The sequence below is a fragment of the Galeopterus variegatus genome, unplaced genomic scaffold (genome assembly GCF_000696425.1).
Source record: "Galeopterus variegatus unplaced genomic scaffold, G_variegatus-3.0.2 Scaffold10591, whole genome shotgun sequence".
NCBI classification, from domain to species: Eukaryota; Metazoa; Chordata; class Mammalia; order Dermoptera; family Cynocephalidae; genus Galeopterus; species Galeopterus variegatus.
This window is the reverse complement of record NW_007736702.1, coordinates 8,836-32,851: the sequence shown is the minus strand read 5'-3', so window position 1 is coordinate 32,851 and position 24,016 is coordinate 8,836. Positions and strand designations below refer to the sequence as shown.

The 24,016-nt window shown below is 51.7% G+C and overlaps 1 protein-coding gene across 1 annotated transcript in view; it reads left to right on the top strand.

The window, feature by feature from the left end:
* The window catches only part of TRIM62 (tripartite motif containing 62), a 31,151-nt gene extending 11,827 nt beyond the window's left edge, over positions 1 to 19,324 (top strand). The window contains exons 2-5 of the mRNA XM_008594337.1: positions 2,270 to 2,365; positions 6,808 to 7,064; positions 7,968 to 8,083; positions 16,935 to 19,324. Coding sequence (XP_008592559.1) covers positions 2,270 to 2,365; positions 6,808 to 7,064; positions 7,968 to 8,083; positions 16,935 to 17,485 — 1,020 coding nt within the window. The 3' untranslated portion in view covers positions 17,486 to 19,324. The remainder of the gene's footprint in view (positions 1 to 2,269; positions 2,366 to 6,807; positions 7,065 to 7,967; positions 8,084 to 16,934) is intronic.
* Positions 19,325 to 24,016: the final 4,692 nt, after the last annotated feature.

The following is a 24,016-nucleotide window of genomic DNA, read 5'->3' as shown; positions in this document are numbered from 1 at the left end:
CCACTAGATTGTAAGATCCCTGTGGGCAGGGACTGTGTCTGTCTTGTTCTTTGCTGTATCCCCAGGGAGTCAACAGTACCTGGTCCATAGTAGTTGCTCAATAAATATTTGTTGAATGAATAAGCGATAGTAAGCAAAGATAATTTTGTTTTCTGCATTCTTCCCTTAGCATGTCATCATCATGCTAAGCATCATTTTCCCATGTTGCTACTACCTAGTCTGGAAAATTAGTTAAACTAGATGTTTTGCGAGGATCCTCCCTGCTCTGACAAGATGAATGAACGGTAGGGAGGTGAACATGAACAGGTAAGTCAGCCCAGGCTGACTGGGAGACCCAGGCCCTGCTCAGAGGCTGTTTCTGTGGAAAGTCATTCACACAGGAAACTTCCTTGAGCTCGTCTCAGTGCCAGGCCATTGCTGGGTGCAGGACATACAGAGAAGGAGCAGAAAGGGTCTGCCCCATAGGACTCATGGTCTACTATGGGGAGGGAAGAGAAGCAGATAGAACGACTAGTTGTGATACAGTGGACATGATTCCCGATGAGTGCAGACAGCTGGACCCTGTGCTGGGCAGTACCCACCTCCACACCCAATTCATTCATTTGGCAAATAATTACAGAGGCCCTGCTGCATGCCAGCATTGTTCTAAGCACTGGAGATACAGCTGTGAACAAGTCAGACAAGATTCCTACCCTGTGAAACTCACATTCTAGTGAGGGAAACAAGCAATAAACACGCAATAAACGAGTAAGGGCATTTCAGACAGCTGAAGGCCCTATGGAGACCCTGAAGCAGGATGTGTGGCAGAGGGTATAAGGAGGTGCCACTGTCATTGGAGGTCCTGCAAGGCCCTTTGAGGAGGCAGCACCTGAGTTGATAAATTAATTATACTAAGGAATAACCATGAGAAAATCTGAGAGTGGAGAACACCAGCCAGAGGAAATAGCAATTGTGAAGTCCTTTGGTTGGAACAAGCTCAGGATGATAGAGGGACAGTAAATAAGGCCACTTTGGCTGGATGGGAGTGAGAGGGGAGGGTAGTGGAGACAGAGGTGGGATTAGAGTGAGGTGAGGGAGGTGCATGATAGAGGTAGGTGCCAAAAAACACACTAATCAAGATGAATAATATTTAATGCAATATTTCTTAAAATTAATGCAAGAAAATTAATGATGAACAAAGTATCAAAATTTTAAACAAGGACAAGATCACTAGCAATGCCCTCCTGAGCCATACTGGAACCTGAGGCAAAGGAAAACTCTATTTCTGATCCTGTTTTTATTTAAAATCTTGTTATCTTGTCTATCGTGATTTTTTGTTGTTCATCGTGGATGTCGTCTTTGTACAAAATGTGTCACCTGGCATCAAGATCATGTTCTCCAGAACCAGACTGCCTGGGTTCCGATTCTGACTTTATCCTTACAGGATTAGCTGTATGCTTTGGGGCTAGTTTCTTGACCTCTCTGTACCTTTCTTTCTATCAGAAAATGGGGATAAGAATAGTGCTTTCCTTAGGGTTACTGAGAGGCTCGAATGAATTAATACAGGTTGAGTATTCCTTATCCAGAATGCTTGGGACCAGAAGTGTGGATTTTGTATTTTTTCAGATTTTGGAATATTTTCATATATAGCCTGAGATATATTGGAGACGGGACACAAGTCTAAGCACTAAAATCATTTATGTTTCATATACATTTCACACAGAGCCTGAAAGTAATTTATACAATATTTTAAATAACTTTGTACGTGAAACACATGACCCATAACATGAGATCAGGTGTGGAATTTTTCACTTGTGGCTTCATGTCAGCACTCAAAAATTTTAAGATATTGGAGCATTTCGGATTTAGGATTTTTGGATGAGGGACGCTTGACTGTACAAGCAAAGGGCTAAGAACTGGTACCTAGCCCGTTGTGCGCGCTCAGAGAACATTGGCGGTCAGTCTGCAGCGACGGACTGTGTGCAGCCTGGGTTCTTACCAGAGGATTCCCAGCAGGCAGCCAGCTGCCAACGGGGCGGGGTGTGCAGGGTGTGTATGTGGACACCAGAAGCTCCTGGAATGGCCAGAGACGGCTGTTGCAAAAATCCAGGTGAAAACTGGGATGGACTCAGGAAATACTTAGGAGACAGGCTCTACAGGACATGGGTGTTGGGGATGGGAGACGCAGCCAAGATAACTCCCGGCAGCGGTCAGGCCGGACACTTCATCAGCACCGCGTGCTGGGCCAGGTCCCGCCCGCGCCCGCATCCCAGCCCCGTGTGTGTTTCAGAGAGAACTGAAGGAGCAGCTCCAGGCCCTTCAGGACAGCGAGCGGGAGCACACCGAGGCGCTGCAGCTGCTCAAGCGACAGCTGGCAGAGACCAAGGTGAGCCGGCCCCGGGGAAGGTGGGGGGGCCAGGGGGCTTCGGGGCGGAGCCGGCTGGAAGGGGCGGGGCCCACTCCACGGTAACTGAGGGCAAGGATTAGGGCTGGTACCCAGATTGAGGATGGGGCCATTTCTCTCTTCCCACTTTGGGTGGAAGTTGGGGTGGGACCAGGGACCCTCCAGAAACCCCCCGTTTCCTGAATGGCTGGCAAAATGTATCCGCTCTCTTTTTTCTCTCCCCTAATTGCCAGAGGAGCCGACCCTGAGCATGTCCTCCTGATGGTTGTGGCCCAGCCCTGGTATCATCTCCCCTTTTGAGCTCAGGCCATAGGGATATAGACTCTGAAAAGTGGGGCCAAACCCTGCAGTCTCTGGCTATAATGGTTTGGGGGGAAAAAAGGAAAGACAAGGACTTCATCCCCTGATCTTAGAGGAGGGACATGGGTTCTGTTCGGCAACTAACTGTGTGGCTTTGGGTAAGCTATATACTCTTCTGAGCCCCTATCTTCCCATCTGTGCAGTGGGGCCGTGTCCGGGGAAATCCAGGGTGATTTGGGGCTGCCTCCACGCCTAGCAGGACTGCTGCTGCCGGAGCCGCTCGAGCAGAGCCTTAGGAATGCTCAGGGCCGCCGCAGGTCATCCTGGGGCCTGAGAGGCCATTGGAAACCCAGATCTGTGTCCCAGCTTGGCCACCAACCCGCTGTGGGGTCTCAGAAGGTCATGACAAACATTTCTTCAGAGAACATTCCAGAGTGCCTCTGGGCAAGACCCTCAGCGGGCAGTAGATGAGAACCAGTCACAGGACTCTGGCTTAATTGCTTCCCACAGCCTCAGTTTCACCGTCTGTCCGATGCTTCTGTCCCTCTCAGGTTATAAGAAGCAAGTGGAAGCCTCTGCCTGGATGAGAAGGGAGTGTTATGGGCTGTGCCTTCTCTCCACCACCACCCCCTCCCACACCCCTGTTGTTTTTCTGCACTGACCTCTTCCTCCCCCATTTTCCTGTCCATCTGTCTGCCTCTGGGGGGTCCTGTGGGGCCACCTCCCCCTCCAGTTCCCCCAGCTCCACTTCCTGTCTGGACTGGGGTGTTTATACAAGAAATGCCTATGGATGCTTTGGAGGTCATATTTCACCTGGTGCCTGACTCAGCTTTCCTGAGGCGCCTGACCCTCCAGTGGCCCAGCCTGAGGGCCTGTCTGATCTCTCTCCTTGGGCCCAAAGTTTTCCTTGGTTGGCCTGACAGGGTGACGCATTCTTGGCAGAGTGTTTTTCTGAAAGGGCCCCAGCTCCCCTAGGCACCATGGTGTTCTGAGAGATGTGGTGGGCTGGGGTGAGGGCTGCTTTCCCAGCCACAGCACCGAAGAAAGGGGCCTGGGGAAGGGGTGGCTCTGCCCTAGAAAGAACTTGAGTAAATGGGGCACCCTAGTAAGCTGGCTCTTCCTCTCTACTGAGAATTATGTTTTCCCTTCATCGTCTCACTGAACCCCACAGAATATCACCTCTACAACAGCAGGACTCCCACAAACCTAGCACAGTGTCTGCCACACAATAACTAGTTGTAGAACAAATGAGTGAAAGGAAAAAAAAATACCTTTGGGGATAGGAACGGTTTTTGTCCCAATTTTATCAGCGAGGAAACTGAGGCATGGAGAGGTTGAGGGACCAGCCTGCGGCTCCACAGCTAGTACGTGGCAAGTTGGGAGCTTACTGTGCAGTTCTGTCAGAGCTGGGTGCATATTCCAGCCTCATGCTGGATGTCCTCAGCCAGATTTATGGCTCTGTGGCCAGCAAACTGGGTAGGTTGGGAGGACCCACTGGGGTCACGCTCAGGGATGCCAAGGTAGCTGTCACTCTGATGTTCCACTTCTCATCTCCCTCTCCCTGCCTCCCCCTCTTTCCCTGCTCATCCTCTCTTGTCCTGGGGACACCGGACCCCCAGCCTGGGAAGAAGGTGGAATCTGTGCTCAGCTCTATGGAGCCATCTTGAGCAGGACCCTTTCTTTCCCCCTTTCTTCCTTCACCACTCAAGCAGCTCCTGACTTCCAGCCTTGTGTCAGGCCCTGGGATGGGCATGGGGTACAGGGCTGAGGAAGATGTCATTCCTTCCCAGGAGGGGTTCATCCACTAGCCAGGGAGACAGAAAATGTGGGACAGTGTATTCAAAGTGTTTACAAAAGGCTCTGGGAACATCTAACTGCCTGAAAAGGTTAGAGAAGGTATCTCAGAGGCGGTAGCTGTCAAGTTAGGTCTTTTGCCAGTTGAATAAAGGGTTTGGGTGGGGGTCGTTCCAGGCAGGTGGAATTGCAATACAGTGGTGCCAGGGAGGTAAGTTAGGATCAAACTGAAAAGAGCCTTGAATGCCAGGCTAAGGAATTTAGCAGTTTACTAGTCACCAAGGAGCTGAGGAAGGTTCCTAAACACAAGGTCGGCTGTGAGCCAGTCTGTACTTCAGAATGATCACTCCAGCAGTGAGATTGTTGGCAAAGACAGGAGTTGACTTGTGGATCAAGTAGGTTGGAGAGACCTGTGGGACCACAGGGGGACATGTTAGGGCGACAGTTGGAAAAATAGATATGATGCTCAGGAAACATGCAAGGCCATCAATATGGATTTGGGAGCCATTCTCAAAGCAATGGGGTTCATGAGGAGGAGGGCACGTAGGGTGAGAGTGGAAGGAACTGGCCTGGATGAACCTCGAGGAACGTGGTGGCAGAGAGGGAGCAGCCATGGAGATGGGAGGCACACCAGAACTTTCCATCAGCAGTGGGTGGTGAGTGGGCCAGACACTGCTGCAGAGTAGTCTAGGAGGATCTAAGGGGTGGCCATGGGATGTGGGGGCCTTTGGAGAGCAGCTCCAGGTGGTGCAGGGAGGACAGGCCCCTTCTTCCCCATCAGTAGCCCTCAGCCCTCCCTGGGTGGGAGGGCTCAGGGAGGCCGCAGCAGCCTGGCCACTCATCCCCATTCTCTCCTCTGCCCCCTCTTTGTGTGCCTGGCGTTCTGGGTGGGCATGCGCAGGGAGACTGGCCCGCTGCCAGCAGTTCTTCCTGCTGCAAGAGGGAGGGAAGAGGCCCTAATTGAGCCTTTGTTGAGCCTCCACCCATTCTCTCCTCTGCCCCCTCTTTGTGTGCCTGGCGTTCTGGGTGGGCATGCGCAGGGAGGCTGGCCCGCTGCCAGCAGTTCTTCCTGCTGCAAGAGGGAGGGAAGAGGCCCTAATTGAGCCTTTGTTGAGCCTCCCACAGAGCCCTGAGCACTGAACACAGAGGGGTCTCTGACTCTATGAACTCGCAGCCAGAATCCCACAAAGTAAAACTGCAGAGGCAGGCCGCACATGCTGCTGCAGCCCGGGGCGTCCTGACTCGTCACAAGCTTCACTCTGCCTGGTCCCCCACCCAGCTGACATCCTGCCTGTCCTTCAGGCCCCAGCTCAGAAGCCATCTCTCAGTGAGCAGTTCCAGGATGTGACCGTTAGAATCGATCCCTTTTCAATAACCAGGCTCTTTCTCTGCACCTCAGACTGTCACACATTTTATGAACATACCCTGATTTCATCTTCACTGCAACCCTGAGAGGTAGCTTTTGTTACCCCTTTCACAGATTAAACAAACAAACTAACTAACTAAGGTTTATAGATCTTAGGCACCTGAGGTTGCCACAGCTAGAGGCCCAGAGCTAGGATTCTTACCCAGGCTGTCGGGCACCAAAGCCTGTGTCCTTCACTACCCCACCCCCTCCTGGGCCTCGCGGTGGCAGTGAGGGCAGAGAGAACCACATGTCCATGCTTAGCTCATCTGATAATGGCCCTGAACTCCAGGTCTTGTTTCTCAGCCAGATGGTCTTAGGGGTGGCAGGACAGGTGGGTGACCACCAAGCTTTGCCCAGCATGTTGCAGTTTATAAAGCTCTTTGACATCTGTGATCTCCTCATCCTCTTCTGTTGAGCCCCATGAATGAGCCCCATGAGTGATTTCTTTAAAACTAAAAATGTCACTGTAGCCCAGACTGAACTCGGCGTCTTCTCCCGTCCCCCTCCCCTTGCCTCCAGCCTCCCCATCCCCCATCTCCCACGGGACATTAGCCATCATCTTGGCTCCTCCTCTAGTTCAAGCCTCATTGTCTCACCTGAACCATTTATTAGTTTCCTAGTGGGCCACATAGAACTGTTTGCTGTCCTTGGCCATGCCGGTCCTTTCATGCCACCATGCATGTGCCTTTCCCCCCACCAAGTCCTGAACCATTTATTAGTTTCCTAGTGGGCCACATAGAACTGTTTGCTGTCCTTGGCCATGCTGGTCCTTTCATGCCACCATGCATGTGCCTTTCCCCCCACCAAGCGTGCCCTTTCCCACCCTTTCCTCTCTGCGGGGCAAGGCTCTTGGTTTCCTCGTCTCACTCAGGATCACGCCATCCACTCCCCCTGCCCTAACCCTGATGACTGTCCCCCACAGTCCTCTACCAAAAGCCTGCGGACCACTATTGGTGAGGTCTTCGAGCGGCTGCACCGGCTGCTGCGTGAGCGGCAGAAAGCCATGCTGGAGGAGCTGGAGGCGGACACGGCCCGCACACTGACTGACATCGAGCAGAAAGTCCAGCGCTACAGCCAGCAGCTGCGCAAGGTGCAGGAGGGGGCCCAGATCCTGCAGGAGCGGCTGGCCGAAACCGACCGCCACACCTTCCTGGCCGGGGTGGCCTCACTGTCTGAGCGGTAAGTGCCACCTGCCGGGGCCTCACCCAGGTGGGCATCCCCTCCCTGACCCGTGAGGGTGGTAGGAGTGGAGGCAGATGGAGTCTTTAGCAGAGAATTCATTCATTCAAATCTTCATCAGACATTTATGGATGTTTGCTGTGTGCCAGAGCCTGAGCTAAAGGCTTTATGATATATATTATTTTATATATATATAATATACTGCATATATATTCTCTATAATTAATATTTAATAATATATATAATTATATAGTATATTACTTGTATTATAATATTATGTTGCTTATATTAGAAATGTATTGTCTGTTATTTACATTATAGATTATATTTTTTATAATAATGTTGATATTACATATTATTATATAAGGGCTTTATATTACAATAACCCTCCCAGTCCTCTTGGTGGTAGCTACCACTGTCATCTCCATTTCACACATACAGAAACTGAGGCTCAGAGAAGCTGGGTCAATTGGCCAAGGCCCTTCATCTAGTAAATGGTGGAGCCAGGATTCAAGCCCAGGTCTCCGGCCCCAAAGCCACCCTTAATAATAATGACACTTAATTATTGGTTTGCTGGTGATTAACACTGATCATTAACATTATGAATTTGGTGTTGACTATGAGCCAAGCACTGTGCTAAGCATTTTATATGCATTATGCCATATAATCCTCACAAGTTTAGAAGGGAGGTGCTACCATAGTACCCATTTTAAAGATGAGAAAACTGGGGGTAATAGCCAGAGAGGTTGGAAGTGGTACAAGCAGGCACTTGAATCTGAGTCCCGCAGACTTCTCACTCATGACCTCACCCTATGTCAGCTGCCCTGAAGATGACTGCAGGGCCCCAGCGTTGGTTCAGGAATCCAGGCCCCGGTGCAGCCTTCTCTCCTGCTCTCTTTCCAGGCTCAAGGGAAAAATCCATGAGACCAACCTGACATACGAAGACTTCCCAACCTCCAAGTACACGGGGCCCCTGCAGTACACCATCTGGAAGTCCCTCTTCCAGGACATCCACCCAGGTAAGGCCCTGCCTGCCACTTCCTGAGAGGGCCCAGGAAGAGGCATGGACTATCACGGGCCAGAGCTAGGTGGAACTTGTCCCAGCCCAGCCCAGCCTCCTGCCCTAAACACAGCGCAGCGCAGGGCAGGGTAATGCGCAGAGTGCCTTGCTGAACACCTACTGTGTTCCAGGGCCTGTACTGGGCACTCACACAATCACTCAGTTCAGTGAAACCTCATAAAACCCCATGAGGTAGGTTCCATTAGTATACCCATTCTCCAGATGAAGAGACCGAGGGCACTTCATTGACTCCTTCTATGCATACAGTATATATCAAGTGCCTGCTTCACACCAGGCACTACTCTAGGTGCTAGAGATACAGCAGTGAGCAAAACAGGCAAAAATCCCTGCCCTCATGGATCTCACACCCTAGGGTGTGAGAGAGAAAATACACAAAAGCAAATAAGTAAAATATATTGTGTATTAAACAGTGATAAAGGAACTGGAAAAGAGCTGTAGGAAGTTAAGGTAGGACAGAGGCTTTAGATAAGGGATCCAGTAAGAAGACCTCACTGAGAAGGAGGCATTAGAGGCAAGACCTGAAGGAAGGAGGGTGAGCCAGGTAGGTGTCTGAGGGAAGGGTGTTCTTGGCACTGGAACAGCAGGTGCAAAGGCCCTGGGGTAGGAGCATGTCTGACACATTTAGGGAACAGTAAGGAGGCCAGTGTGGCTGGACTGGAATGAGAGAGAAGGAGGTGGAGGTGAGGAGTCAGGGAGGGAGCAGTGGCCAAACCATGGGGGCCTAGAAGCCAGTGTGAGCACTTTGGATCTTATGCTGAGACGGGAGCCATGCTTGGGGCAGTGAAGTGACATGCCTGGCTTAAGTTTTTAAAACACCTCTCTGGCTGGGGGGGTTGAGAATAGACTGAAGGTGGAGGCAGGGAAACTGGAGAGGAGACTACTACTGCATAATCTAGGCGAGAGGTGAGTGTGGCTTGGAGCAGGGAGTGGTGGTGGAGGTGGAGAGAAGGGGTCAGATTTAGGAAATATTTTGAAGAGAGAGCCAGCAGGATTTGCTAATGGGTTGGATCTCAGGTGTGAGAGAAAGAAGACCGGAAAGACTCCAAGGATTTTGGCAGGGACGGATTGTAAGCATGTGAGGTTTGTGATGCTGATCAGCTATCTCAGTGCTGATGTGGAAAAGACAGTTGGAATTAGGAGTCTGCAGTACAGGAGAAAGGTCAGGGCCAGTGTCAGCATGTGGAGAGTATTTCATGAGCCTGGATAAGATCACCTAGGAAGCAAGGCTAGACAGAAAAGAAAGAGGACCACCGGAACATTTGGAGCCCTGGGGTACTCCTAGAAGTCAGGGACAGGAGAGGTGCCCAGCCAAGGAGACTGAGAAAAAGCAGTCAGAGAAGTAGAGGGTGACCTGGGTATGTGCTGGAAGCCAAGCGGAGGAAGCGTTTCCAGAAGGAGAGCGTGATTAATTGTGGCGAAGGCTGCCGAGCCACATGTGGGAGGACCCAGAGTGGAAGATTCTCCAGGTTTATCAGCATGAAGGGCACTGGTGACCTTGATAAGAGCTGTTTTGGTGGAGCTGTGATAGGGGTAGAAGCCTGATTGGAGCCCATCGAGAAGAGAAGTGGAGACAGGCAGGTGGAGACAATGCTGTCAAGGAGTTTTACTTAAAGGAAGGAGTGAGAATGTAGCAGTCCAGAAGACAGAAGTCCAGCGTAGTTGTGGGATAATGGGAAAGATCCAGTAGAAGGGGCAGAACTGAGGATGAAGGAGGGGAGAGAGCTGCGGGAGTGAGGGCCTGGACTGCCATTCACGAGTGGGAGCCACCGCACAGCTGAGGCCAGACAGTTTGCCCCCGAGAACCGAGAGAAGGTGGGATGAATGGGCACCGAGGTAGATGGGGCAGTGCTGGGAGCTCATGGGAATTCTCGTCTGATGGCTTCACCTTTGCAGTGAGGTAGGAAGCGAGGTCATCAGCTGGGATGGGGAGTAGGTGACGGGAGGTTTGCAGAGAGAGGAGAAGGTCTGAAACAGGTTTCTAGTAGAGTTAGCAGAGCCCGAAATGGGAGATCAGTGCCTTCCCAAAATCATGCTGCCCACAAGGGCAGGTTCAAGCCTACTGGCAGCAGGGAACCTTGTGTGTTCCTGAGTCAGACATGACGTCCTTCAGAGGAGAGACATGGATGTAGAAGGGAATTCTCCCTAAGAGGTAGGCTCTATTACTATCCTCACTTTTCAGTTGAAGAAACTGAGGCACAGAGCTGTTAGGAACTTGTCCATGGTCACAACCTGTAAATGGTACAGCTGGGATTTAAACCCCCATTTCAGACCCCAGAACCTGTGTCCTTACCTACTAAGCTAACTGGCCATTTTCTGGCCTCATACGCCCCAGGAAGGCAACCAGGGAGACTTAGGCTCAGAGAGGCTGACTGACTTCCTAAGGTCACATGGGAGTCTAAGTTCTTTCCACCTGTCTGATTCATTCTTTCACTCTGCAAACATTAAAAGTCCCTCAAGGCACTTTCAGGAAACAGACTAGCAACCAGACCCTGACAGTCCAGCAGAACAAGGGCTGTGATGAGGGACTTGCACGGTGCCAGGGGCGCACAGAGGGGTGGACAGGGGCGGGGCCGGGGGAAGCACAGAGCAGATGATGGCTTGAACTGAGGGCTGAAGACTGAAGGAACCAGACAAGCCCCAGTGCTGAGAACTGCAGGGGCAAAGGCAGTGGGGGAGGGCAGGGGCTTAGATGACCCCAGGATGTTGATGATTGGGCCTTTTGGAGGGATGGAGAGGGCCTAGGACTATCACTGCTGGACCACAGAGCTGGGCCCTCCCTATAGGTGACCAAAGGCCTCATTTGATATGTTGTTGATTTCATAGAAGTGAAGGGACGCCTCCTAGTTCTCTTAAATCTGGTTCTGGGCCCTCGTTGACACAGCAGGTAATAGCTAGGGGAAGGGCCCATTTTCCAGCAGACTGGGTGGTGGCTCTGGGCCGTCCTCCTGGGGTGGGGGTCTCTGTGTGCTCCTAGCCTTGGAGGGGCTTCCACACTGGGACCCAGCAGGGTAAGGGCTGCATGTGGGTGAAGCAGCAAAACTCAAGGAGGCAAGAAGCACATCCAAGGCTCTTCTGTCCTCCCCAGCCACTGACCCAGGGGAGCCTCTCCATCACATGGTCTGGGGAGTTGTCTTTGCCTTGGCTACCACCTGCTCCATCCCTGTCACAGCTCAGTTCAGGGGCAGTCCAGGCACCTCAGCCTGGCATTCAAGGCCCTACAAGATCTGGGCCCTGCCAACTTCTCATTCTCCTCTCCATGTCATACTCAGCTACACAGAACCATCTTCAGGTCTCAAATGAGTGATATTGTCCCTCCTCCGCACTGTCGCACATGCTATTTCCTTTGCCTGGAACCCTCTACGCAATCCTCAATCTTTGATGACTGATTCCTGCTCTCCCTCGTGTCTTAGTTTACAAACACCTCCTCTGGGAAGCCTTCCTGGATTTCTCCAGGTAGCCTTGGGCTTTCCTGGTCTCACTGCTTTGTCACTGTCTGTGTGTCCATCTCTCTCACTAGACTGTGAACTCTGAGGGTCAGAGGCCATCACTATGTATCCCCAGCAGCCAGCAGAGTCAATAATTATTGACAGATGAATAAGGAAATGAATGAGTCCTAGTGCCAGTTCTGCTACTAGAATAGTGCTGAGCATAAAGTCGGTGCTTAATAAATATTTGTTGAATGAAGGAACTTGCTGCAGAGCCTTGAACAAGTCACTTCCTCCTCTGAGCCTCAGTTTCCTCCTCTGTAAAATAGGGATGCTAGTGTCCCCTTCTCGACTCCCTCACAAGTGAACAAATGGACGTGAGAACTTGCTGATGGCCCTGAGCGGGGTTTCTCCACCTCAGCACCTTGACGTTTGAGGCTCAGTAATTCCTTATTGTAGAGCACTGTCCTGTGCATTGTAGGATGTTTAGCAGCAGCCCTGGCCTCTTGTCTACTAGATGCTAATAGCCACCACCACCCTCAGTTGTAACAATCAAAAAAGTCTCCAGACATTGCCACATGCCCCCTGGGGAGCAAAATTGTCCCAGTTAAGAACCACTGCCCCAGAGAAAGCTGCTTGCAGGAGAGGGGCTGAGGGAGCAGTAGTGTGTGCCCCAAACATCCTGCAGAGAGCAGAGGCCCCTGGGGAGTTCAGAGAACAGTGACCTGGTTGGCTGGGCCCCTTCCTTTGTCTGTGGGGCCTGTGGAGTCACTCTGGCTCCTCTGCCAGAACCAAAGCCCTTTATGTCCAGCTGGGAGGGGTGCCCCCCAGGGACCCAGCCCATGGATTCTAGCAGTTTCCAGCCTGCCCCTCCCCTCCAGGTCAGGCTTCCTATTGGTCACCTGAGAACCCCATCTAGCACCTGTCACTCTCCTGCTCTGGAACTTCCACTCTCCAGCACCCCCACCCCCAACCCCAACCCAGCCAAACATTAGAAAGCCCTTTCTACCTGCCTGGCCTAATTGCCCCGGCTCCCAGGCACAAGCTTCCTCCTCCACCAGGCCAAGCAGCCCATTGTCCCAAGGACACCAGACACTGCTCCCCTCGCTCCTGCACCTCCCCCTCCCAGGCTGCTTTCTCCCGTCCCCCTTTTTACCTGAATCCAGTGATTTTGAGTTCCAGCACATTCACTAGCTGTGTGACCCAGGACAAACATCCCCCCTGAGCCTCAGTTTCCTCATTTATACAATAGGGATAGTTGCACTTATCTCCCAGGGCAGGTGTGAGAATTAAATTATTTATCTGTGATAATCCTATAACTTAGTAAGTACTTGATTCCTGTTTGTTATTATTATCATGAGTCATCAGATGGTTCCTCAGTCTTGCTGAACAGGCTTTCTGGGGCCACATGATGGAAAGAACATGATGGGAAAAGTCCTCAGCTCAAGTTCAAACTCTGCTTCTGACCCAAGGGGAACCTGAGCTTTACTCAAAGAAATCTCCTTGGAGCCTCAGTTTCCTCTTTGGAAAAATGGGTACAATGGTCCGTGCCCCTGGGACTCGCCACGGTGTTCCCAGGAGCTAGTGGGTGTGAAAATGTTCTGCCAACACCTACCCTGTGCAGCTGAAACCTGAGTAGGTGGGAGGCCTGAGGGACAAGATTTTTTAAAGGCCTGGCCAGAAGAAAGAGCCGACAGCATTTCCTGTTCTGTCGGGCCTCTTCAGGCTTAAAGCCACTGTCCTTGAGAACAAAGAAACAAGCCACTTGCTGCCAAGCAGCGGTGCTGGGCTGTGCCCCAGGAGGGGTTTCTCGGCCGCTTGGGCCGCTCACTGCTGAGTGTGGTAGCAGTGGTGGGGAAACACCTCCTGGGGCCTCCACAGTCCTGGGTCCTTCCTCAATGCCTTTGACCTCGAGGCCTCAGAGAAGCTTGAATGGAGAGAGAAAACATCAGGAGACCAGAAGGGCTGCCTCAGTGCCTGGCTTTTGTTTTTATAAAACTCAGTGTGCCGGGACCTAGAAATGAGCTCTGACCTGTAAAATAGAGGGCCCCAGGGGACATCTCGTTGGGATGTCACCTCTCCTGAGGAGGACGGATGGAGGGAGGGACTCCTATGTAGGGACTGGCTTCTCAGAAGAGGGAAAGGCATTGCTGTGCCCCCTTCTGGGTCACTCTTGGATCTGAAGGTTGTTACTCCTGCCAGCCCTGGCCTCAAGGAGGGTCGGAGGAGGAGGCGGGGAGACAGGCCACTCTGTTGATGATAAGGTGGGAGGCCCTGCCTTCATTCAGTCCCCTGGGCTTCAAGTAACGTAAGTTCACTTGCAAGAGCTGGCACTCGGTGGGGTCAGGATTCCCTCCAACGTGCAGACTCGTCTCTGTCCTCCCAGTCTCAGATCCACTGGGAGCTCACTTGGCCGCCTCCTGGAGCCCCATCAGTGGCACCGGAAGTGGCTTATGTTGCCCTACAGAAGCTTAAGATTCTGAGGCTGAGGCTCACGCCTGCTTGCAAGTCCCCCCACCCCCTGGTCCTTCTGCCCTAAGCCTGGGTTCCTGCCTGTTGCTGGTCCCCTAAATCATCCTGGGCACCTTGGGTATAAGGCCCAGCTTCCCCTGGCCCTCAGAACTGCTGCTGCTCACACTTTGGCACTGTACCCGCTCTGCCCCTCTGCTGTAGACACCTGAGTGGGACCCACGTCCCATTGCCAGCAGGGGTGGTCCCATCTGTACTTGATTGGGTGGTTCTTCCTGCCCTTGCTCTTCCCCTCCCCCCCACACCCCTCCCACACCCCCTCCACCTCCCACCTCCCAGCCCCACTTTGGGAATCCCCCCCATTCCACATGGCAGGAGCCTTCTGGTTCTGACAAGCTGCCTGTGGCCAGTCCGACTACAGGATGAGACGTTTTTCCACTGGCTCGATGTCTTTCTTCTCATGGCTCCCCCTCGTTTATGTCCCTGAGTAGAGAACTGTATTTCCATTGACCCCTGTGCTCACAGGGCTAATTGTTTCCATGCAGCTGTAGAATGCAAAACTATATTTGCTCGTGGCAGAGATCATGGAAGGAGCTTGCTGTAGGCTGATGGTCAGCTTTGCTAGTGGGTGTGAACAGAAGCACCATTCAGGGACTGGCTGTGACTCCCTGTTGGAGACAGTCACCATCACTGGAGCATATTATTTCTGGGCACGTACACAGCCAGCAGAGGTGATCGAAGTGGGGAGTGACACTCGAGCCAAGTGTAATCACATCCCTGCTCCACCAGATAAGGACAGAGCCAGAGAACAGGATGGACAAGTCCTTCACTCCGAAGAGCTGGTGGCAGGATTCCTTCTTCTCACTTTTCCTCCCCTCTCTCTTGCTCTGGCCTGGACATGACCATCCAGGTTGAGGAGAGCCCATCCCAGGTTCCCCTTTTCCTCTGGCTGGTCATCCACTCCCTTGGGGAGGAATGAGTAGACAGAGGTCTTGACAAGAGTTCATGAGAGTTTGAGAGCCAGACCTGCTAAGCCAGTGTGACCGGCCCAGAGCCAGGTGATCCAGCCTGTGACACCCACCCAACACTAACAGGGTTAATGTAATTTGGTGAGCCTTTCCAGAAACCTGCCCCCTATGCTGGGCACCGTATACACAATGGAGAGTCTGGTTGGCCAGTACACGGTCCTTGCCTTCCTGGTACAAATGAGAGTGAGAGGTGAGCACAGAAGACTCTACCCCATGCCAGTGGAGGGGCGCAAGCAAAGTGAAGAGATTTCAGAGGAAGGAGTGAGCACACCTGCTGGGCAACCAGGAAGGCTTCCCAGAGGATGGGCACTTTGAACTGAGCTCTGTGTGGGTGATTGCAACAATCAGAGAGGTGGTGGCAGAGGGACAGTGTGAGCACAGGCTTTGGGCTGGACTGGGGTGGGCATCGTGAGTGACAGGGGGGCAGGAAGAGAGGGTGGGGCCAGACTGCAGATGGCCTTCATTAGTCCTGACTCTGAGATTAGTCATGTCTCCTCTCGGGCCTCAGTTTCCCCATCTGTCAAATGGAAGAGTTGGCCCAGAATTAGTTGTTTTCAACCTTTTCAGACACATTGTCTAATTTTCATAATAAATGATTTGTAATGTATCAAAGATAATATAACCCTTTCATAATTTCAAGTATCTATATGTATACATAAAACAGGTGTGTGTGTGTGTGTATATATGTATATATACTTTGACTGTAATATAAAAGAAAAATAGAAGGATATTATTTACAATAAAATATTTTGCCTGTCAATATGTAGATGCTCACTCACAACCACACTAGGAGACATAATGAAGTCGTTCACATTGTCTAATTTTCATAATAAATGATTTGTAATGTATCAAAGATAATATAACCCTTTCACAATTTCAAGTATCTATATGTATACATAAAACAGGTGTGTGTGTGTGTGTATATATGTATATATACTTTGACTGTAATATAAAAGAAAAATGGAAGGATATTATTTACAATAAAATATTTTGCCTGTCAATATGTAGATGCTCACTCACAACCACACTAGGAGACATAATGAAGTCGTCAGGTGCTCACATCATAGGTAAACACCATTCTGCCTCAGATACAGTCCAACACAGGTAGGTTGTATTGGTCAGTGGTGTTGCCCTTAGAGATGTATTTTCAAAAAAAGTGAACAATTTTTAGTGAGGTTCCAAACAAAACAAATTCAGACTTCCCTCAGTTTACACGGTAGTGGCATTCCAGAATATTCAGCGTATATTAAAACTACAAAAATTTATTTCATGTTTATACATAAAATGGAGTTAGGTTGTAGTTGATTTCACTACAAAAAAAGATTTTTCATTCACATGAACGTCTGGTGGAACCTTTGAAAATCACTGGGGGTGGGGGAAAGGGCGGGGCAGCACCTCACATGCAGAACTGTCCTGTGCATTTCGTTCAGGGTCTTCAGCATCCCTGGATCCCACCTATCACTGAGACAACCCGAACACCCCCACACATTTCCAAATCACCCCCTAAGGGGCAGGAGCACCTGGATAATCTTTAAGCTCCCTCCCAGCTTTGAAATTAATTCTGGACCTCATTCTGGTTAATTGAGCAAACATTAGTGAAACACCCACTATGTGCCTTGCCCCAGGCATCTGGCAGTGAGCAAGAGGCCATAGCCCCTGCTCCCTCAGCCACGTTTAAATCTGAAAGTTCCTTAGCCATCACCCTTTCATTTGATAGGGAAGGAAGATGAGGTCTAGAGAGGGAAGTCTTGTATTCAGGGTCACAGGCCTCCTGGAGACCAACCAGAACGTGCCCGCAGGGAGGCACCACATAGTGGGTCCACAGCCTTCTCCCCACTCATCTTCTCTCCTTCTCCACCCCCCACAGTGCCAGCCGCCCTGACCCTGGACCCAGGCACTGCCCACCAGCGCCTGATCCTGTCCGATGACTGTACAATCGTGGCCTATGGCAACCTGCACCCACAGCCACTGCAGGACTCGCCAAAGCGCTTTGACGTGGAGGTGTCGGTGCTGGGCTCCGAGGCCTTCAGTAGCGGTGTCCACTACTGGGAGGTGGTGGTGGCGGAGAAGACCCAGTGGGTGATCGGGCTGGCACATGAGGCTGCGAGCCGCAAGGGCAGCATCCAGATCCAGCCCAGCCGCGGCTTCTACTGCATTGTCATGCACGATGGCAACCAGTACAGCGCCTGCACGGAGCCCTGGACGCGGCTCAATGTCCGGGACAAGCTCGACAAGGTGGGTGTCTTCCTGGACTACGACCAGGGCCTGCTCATCTTCTACAATGCCGACGACATGTCCTGGCTCTATACCTTCCGCGAGAAGTTCCCCGGCAAGCTCTGCTCCTACTTCAGCCCTGGCCAGAGCCACGCCAATGGCAAGAACGTTCAGCCACTGCGGATCAACACTGTCCGCATCTAGTCGGGCCAAGGGAGACTACAGCCTCCTGGAACCATTGGCACCAGCAAGAGCCCTGCCCAGGAGACCGGAGGCCCAGACTCCGTCCACCTTGGCTACTCTGAGACCTCAGGCCAGTTGCTTACCCGTCAGCCTCCATTTCCGTCTGTAAGATGGAGGTTGTGCTCCAAGATTCCTAAACTCTCTTCCAGCATTCATGTTCTGTAGCTCTGATCTTGATGGGGATGCAGCTTTGGTCCAAGAATGTGACATGGCTTCTCCTCAGGGCTACCCCTGCCCGACCCTCATCCCCATCCTCTCGGGCAGGGGACTACTTGCCTATGTCTCCCTCCTGCCCAGCTGCCCTGGATTTAGGATGTGTCAGTGTGGCCAGTAGTTGGCAGCTTGAAAGATCCACAGAACCTTCTTATGCCCCATGGCCTAAGACTTGTCCCTAACCAAGCTAGTGATGGGCCATTTTACCCTTGACCCTAGCCCACAGTGGACACAGGCAGTAGCTGATCCTAGGATTATCTGAGAACCATCCTCTCCTGCCACCTACATACCAAGAACTATGTGGTTCCTGCTTTTCCCACTGATCTGCAAATCAGAGATAATGCTGTGGTCTGTCAAAGGCACCCAGTAGCCGAGCCCACATGTTACAGTCACCATGCCACCATCTTCCTGCCCACAGGCCTAAGGGAAGGATGAAGGCACACTTGGGGTTGATGTGGAGCCTATTGGTCTAAAAGCACCTGCAGGGCAAGCATCATTGGATAATCGAGGTCCCCAGCAACTCTGTACAAGGGTCCAGCCAGCCCTCTTCAGCCAGGCCTCTGTGACCCACTAGGGTGAAGGGAGGCTGCGGGAGCAGTGTTATAATTAGTACCTGAGCACTGAGAGGGGCTGTTGGCTGGGACCCCTCGTCAGACTTGGCACCTATCTCAGGATCCTGTTGCAGAAAACAAGAGCCACTTTAGCTGGTTTAATTAGACAAGGATTTATTACGAGGTCCCTGGTGGCTTGCAACATCATTGGAAGGGCTGGAGGAGCAGACTCTTTGTTGAATGTCTATGAACAGCTCCCAGCCACTAGATTCATCATGTCTATTGTGACCAGGAAAGCTGCTCCCATCTGCAGGAAGCCACTGCATCAGAGAGCTGCTGACTGCAGAACTACGTTACCCCTGCCACCGTCCATTCCTGCAAAGGGGTGTCCTGGGGCCTGCCTCTCTCCCACCTAACTCAGTTCCCAAATCCAAATCTCTAGGAGGTATTTAGTTTGATAAAAAAAAAAAAAGTCAGATCCAGAACCTTGGCTGCAAGGGAGGCTGGGAAATGAAGTTTTCATCTTTCCAGCTTCAGCCATACAAAAAGAAGGAAGATAGAAGGAAGTTAGAATGGATGCTGAGCAAGCCCATCTGTATTTTTTGCCACAGCATACAACTGTGAAGAACTCAGGAGAGACTGGAGTCCACCTCTAGGCCTTGACTTTGAAGTAGCAGAGCCTTGAGGTGTCCTGCTCCGTGGCTCTATCCCTGCCCAGAGGTGTTAACCCAGGGAGGGGGCTGCAAGACTGAGCCAAAAGGTCTCCCCAGCCTTGTCTTCTATTTCTAGTCCTGGGGTCTAGATTCTGTACTTGGGGTCTCTGAACATGTCCATCCCAGAGGAGCCAGAATAACTGAACACGGGAGGCTTCTACTCACAACTGCTGCCCACTGGGGCCTCCCCTGCCAAGAACAGTCTTCAGCTCTACCCCACCCCTTCAACTACCAGAATCTGGGCCACCCCAGCAGTATTTTTATTTAAAGTGTTGCCCATTTTGTGAGTTATGATCAATTTGTATTAAATTAAAGTTACAGGATGTCAGTGGTCCGTTCATTCATTTTGACAAACACAAAGGCCCACCTATTCTGTCCCAGGCAGTGCACATACATTAACATGGCTAATCCACACAGCAACACTGCTGGGTAAATAGTATTATGCTCTTCTCACAGAGGAGGAAAAAAGGTTCAGAGAGAGAACATGACTTGCCTAGCATCCTGTGTCCAACACTGGTAAGTGATGGAGCTTGGATTAGAACTAAGTGCTAAGCCAACACTCATACCACAACCCTGTCCAGAAACTTATCAGCCAGGGAAGACCATCAGTCTTTGGCTGGAGGAGAGGTGGTGGTTGCCTTGGGAGCAGGCAGAGGCGAGCTCATGGGACTGTGGCAAGAGCCTGATCTCTGGAACCACAGACCTGGGCTTCAATCCAGTCTCCATCACTGTGTGACTTTAGAAAAATAACTAAACTCTCTGGGCCTTGGTTTTCCCACATGGGTAATGGAGACAATAACACTGACTTCACATGATTTTTTGGTAAGCTGTAAAGTGCAGTGCACTTAGGCAGGCTCTGCCTCTCCCTCCAGCTGCCTTCTGGAGTCTGCCTGGATCTGTGTGGGTTTTCTGAATCTCTGGGTGGCCTCTGACCCTAAGGAGTCTATCTTTCTCCTTGTGCCCTGTATGAGACCATACAGGAAGGACCCCAGGTCTGCTATGTAGAAGGAGGTCCATCCCACCCCTGACTGATGGGGATGCAGCCTGGCCGGGAGCCAGGCAGGGCCCTGCACGTGGACACGCAGGCTGTGCCCTCTGCGTGGAAAGGACCTGGGGTCTCTGCAGCTGTGCCGTGCAGCAGCCTGGGAAATAGGAGTCCGGCCTCATCTTGGCTCTTCACTGAGTCATTTTCACCCTAAAGGTCCATTCCTCAGTGTCCTCACCTGCGGAATGAGGGAGGTTAGACTGGATGCTCTCTGAGGGACCAGGTGGACCTTCATCTACAGCCTGGAGGTGGGGAGAGAGGAGAGAGGACCACCCTAGTCATTGATGTGTTTGGGGTTCTAGGAAGAGGGACATGAACAAGGGTGGGTGGAGGGTTCTGATCGCCTGATGGGAGCGGCCCAGTTTACAGCAAAGTTGGTGGGGAGGGGTGATTCTGAGACTAGAGTATCCCCACTTCACCCCTATTCTCTCAGATCCCTGTGGCTTCCCCAAAACCACACCCTCCCAACTTTGCTCAGTGGATTTGTCTTTGCTCTGTCTTCTCCCTCTGGGGGAGGAGCACCCCTTCCATACTCCTGCCTGCCTTTCCCCCACTCAGCCTCAGCACCAGGTCCAAGAAGTGCTGGCCACTCCCCAGCCTTCACTGCCAGTTTCCAAGTGTCTGGGAGTAACTGTAGTGGCCTAATTTACATACCCAACTAGGGACTGCAGGGAAGTGGGGCTCCTCCAAGAAGTATACTTACATGACTGTCTAGAGAATACCTGAATGACAGAATCTGCGGTTGTCAGGCTGATCCTGGGAACCCCACATTTAGCACAATCAAGTGAAGAGAGGAGACCAGGGCAGCCCAGCCTTGGAAAGGAAGGAGAAATCATCAAAGATCTTACCCAGAGCGGGAAAGAAATGACAGAACGGCAATAAGCCCACTCAGAGTCCCCATTTGTAGTCAGCAAGCAGAGTGCAGGTACTTTTTATGCCTTATCTAACCATCAAGAGAAACCCATGAGGTTGGTATCATTATCGCAGTGTTTGAGTAAGAAAACATACTTCCCGGAGGACTTGCAGCCTGCACTCAGCAGAGCCAGAAATCAGATCAGGTCCATCTAAAACTAAAGCCAAGATAAAAAAAAATAATAAAAATAAAAATAATAAAAATAAAGCCAAACTTCACTGCACCTCTCTGGAAATGCATCTCAACTTTGAGGACTGCTTCAGTGCGCAGTGGCCAGAGTTGCGATCCGCCTGGGATTCAGAGTGGGAGCTGACACCAGGCTCCATGCCCTGGAGCTGTGTGACTGTAAGTCAAGTCTCAATTGCAAGCCATGCTTCATGTGTCTCCCAGGGTCAGAGGTGGACTCACGAAGCCCTGTGTGATCTTCAGCAGGTCCCTCTCTCTCCCTGGGCCTCAGTTTCCCCATCTCTGTTGGGGAGGGGTTAGGGATCTAGTTGAATGATTGCCAGGGTCCTACCTCTGATGGTCTAGGATTCTCTTAAGTCTAATGTTGGGTCCCACAACTTGTCCTGCTGAACATCTAATAAGGCTGTCAGCTCCGGTCCTTCTCTCTGGGGTGACAGTGGGAACAGAAAACAACAGCGATAAGGTCTCTTGGCAGCACAGAGCTCTAGGGACAGGCCTTCCATCCTGCCAGGGAGGCTACCCCAGGAGGCTGACTGCTCACACCTGGCAGCACTCTCTGCTCCCTCTCCTCCTGCCTGGGTCCCAGCACTGTTCACCACACTGAAGCACACCACCCAGAGGAGTTGGGAGTTGGGAGAGGGAACTGGAGTACTGACCAAGGTGCTGAATAGTCATTGCCCAGCAGGACACGGTTATTCCTCCTTCCTCTGGAACACTGGAGGTTCCACCCAATATCCCTGGAAATCTTGAATCACAGAAGGGAAGAGGGGGTGATGGGAAGAAGAGCAGGAAGACAGACAGATGGACAGAGAGAGACACACACACAAGGATGCAGTCAGGAGGAACAGCTGCCAAAAAACAGCAGGAGAGGGGGCAATAAGTAGCAAGGTGGGGGGAAAACTTTTATTTTGAAATTTGCTCATTTTCCCTTGTTTTTCTTTTCTATCTTGATGAAAATTATGTGTCTTTTTAACCCTAGATACAGAATGGAACTATCAGTCTTCTATCTGCTTTCAAAATTTTGATAGTTCTGTCATATTTCTGACTATTACAAAATGCCCTCCTTCACTCTAGGAATTAGATGAAGTGGGGGAAGGGTTAACACTTTGGACCAAAGGTCTAGGGGTTTCCTACCCTGATGTCATGACAAGGGAGAGCCTTTCAGGAGGTGGAGTCTGAGGCAGAGAGCCCCAAGTCCTTGTGAGCTCTCTCAAACTGTGGGCCTAGATGTGATCAGGTCTGAGTGCTGGAGGGACCTGGGTGATCTTCCAGCCCAACCTGAAGGCCAAAGAGTTTCCAGCTTAAGGTCACACAACATGTGGCAGAGCTGAGACCAGAACCCAGGTGTCCTGGTTCACAGTCAGCCCTCAGGGAAGGAAGATTGACCAGCGGAGAGGACCCAGCCCAGGCAAAGAAAAGGAATACAAAGAGCAGGCTGGAAGCATAGAGGTGGGGCTCAGGGGGAATGTGCAGAGGAGAAAGGTCCCACATCTAAGAAGGTCCACAGGGATGTAGGGGTCCTATCAGAGTGGGGCTGCAGCTTCTCAGAGAGGAGAAGGAGGGGACCAAGGAGTGACACAATCAGGAAGTCATCTCTGGGGTGGAGACTCAGGGTAGCTGAGCATGCCAGTCAGCATCACAGACTCCAGGATGGCTGCTGAGAGACTGCTGATCTCAACCCCATCATTTACATCTAAGAAAACTGAGACTCAGAAGGGAAGACACCAGACTCAGGACAGAGTCAGGCCCAGACCCAGGTCTCCTGAGTCCCAGCCATCGCCTCTTTTCATGCCACATTCAGTCTCCCCCTTGTGGATTCTGGTGCCTCCTGCTACCCCCTGGGAACCTGGGGCTTGAGTAGCAGAGGAAGAGGAGTGACCAAGGCCCCCGTAGTCCAGGAACCAAGAGCTGGGTGCCTTCCTCTGTCCTCCTCCCCAAGGAGAAGACAGAGTTGGCCTTGACCCCAATGCTCCTCCTCCAGGGTAAACCCAGCTTGTGCCTGCCCAACCTTGCTGGCAACAGAGTCCAGAGCCAGCACCAGCCACAGCAAGGACAAAGCCCAGCCTGGGCAGCTGTGGGAGCTGCAGGAATTCCCAGGTAGGTGGGGACATCAGGGCCGATGGCCCAAAGGGGTCTCCTGATTCCATGGTCAGCCCTGGGATCTCAGGTGGCTTGGAGGTTTTGGAGACATCTTTTTCCCCCTCAGAAAAGAGGCTTCGCCCCCTCACTCCCTGCAGGCTGGGTCTGCTTCCTCTGTGCACAGCATACCCCAGGCCGAAGCCCGTCCCTAGCCAAGCTGCCAGATCTACCAACCAGGAGCAAGGACTTGGGGCCTGGCAGCCTGTTCTTGTCCCTTGGAGAAAGGAAATGCAGATAAGGGCCCTGCCCCAAGAGGCCCCAGAAAAAGCAGAAATGGGCCAGAGGTGTGTGCATCTTACAGGTGTGGGGCTCTGCGTGAAAACCTGAGCCAACCCTGCTAAATTTGGAGTGGGCCCCAGCTCTGTCCTTGACTCACCAGTGATTCTGGATAGCTCCCTTCCTCTCCTCCTGAAGGGTCTCCATTCCTCATTGGCTCAGCAAGAGGGATGGGTGGCCCTGAGTTCTGGGGCAGCTGCTGGCCTAAGGTTCTAGCCTGAGGCAACTTCCTGGAGTTTGCCTGATAGTACCCAACCCTCTTCACCCTCCCTCTGTCACCCTCCCTCTGTCACCCTCCTTCTGTCACACTCCTGGAATGCGCGCCCCCACCCCTTTCATTCCTCCATTAGAATTTACCCTCCTGTGTTCCTCAGGGTAACTAGCTTATGATTTGAGATGTCTCCCCCTCCTGACTTATGCACATTTATAAATGGTATTCAAAAAGTTCATAGAAAG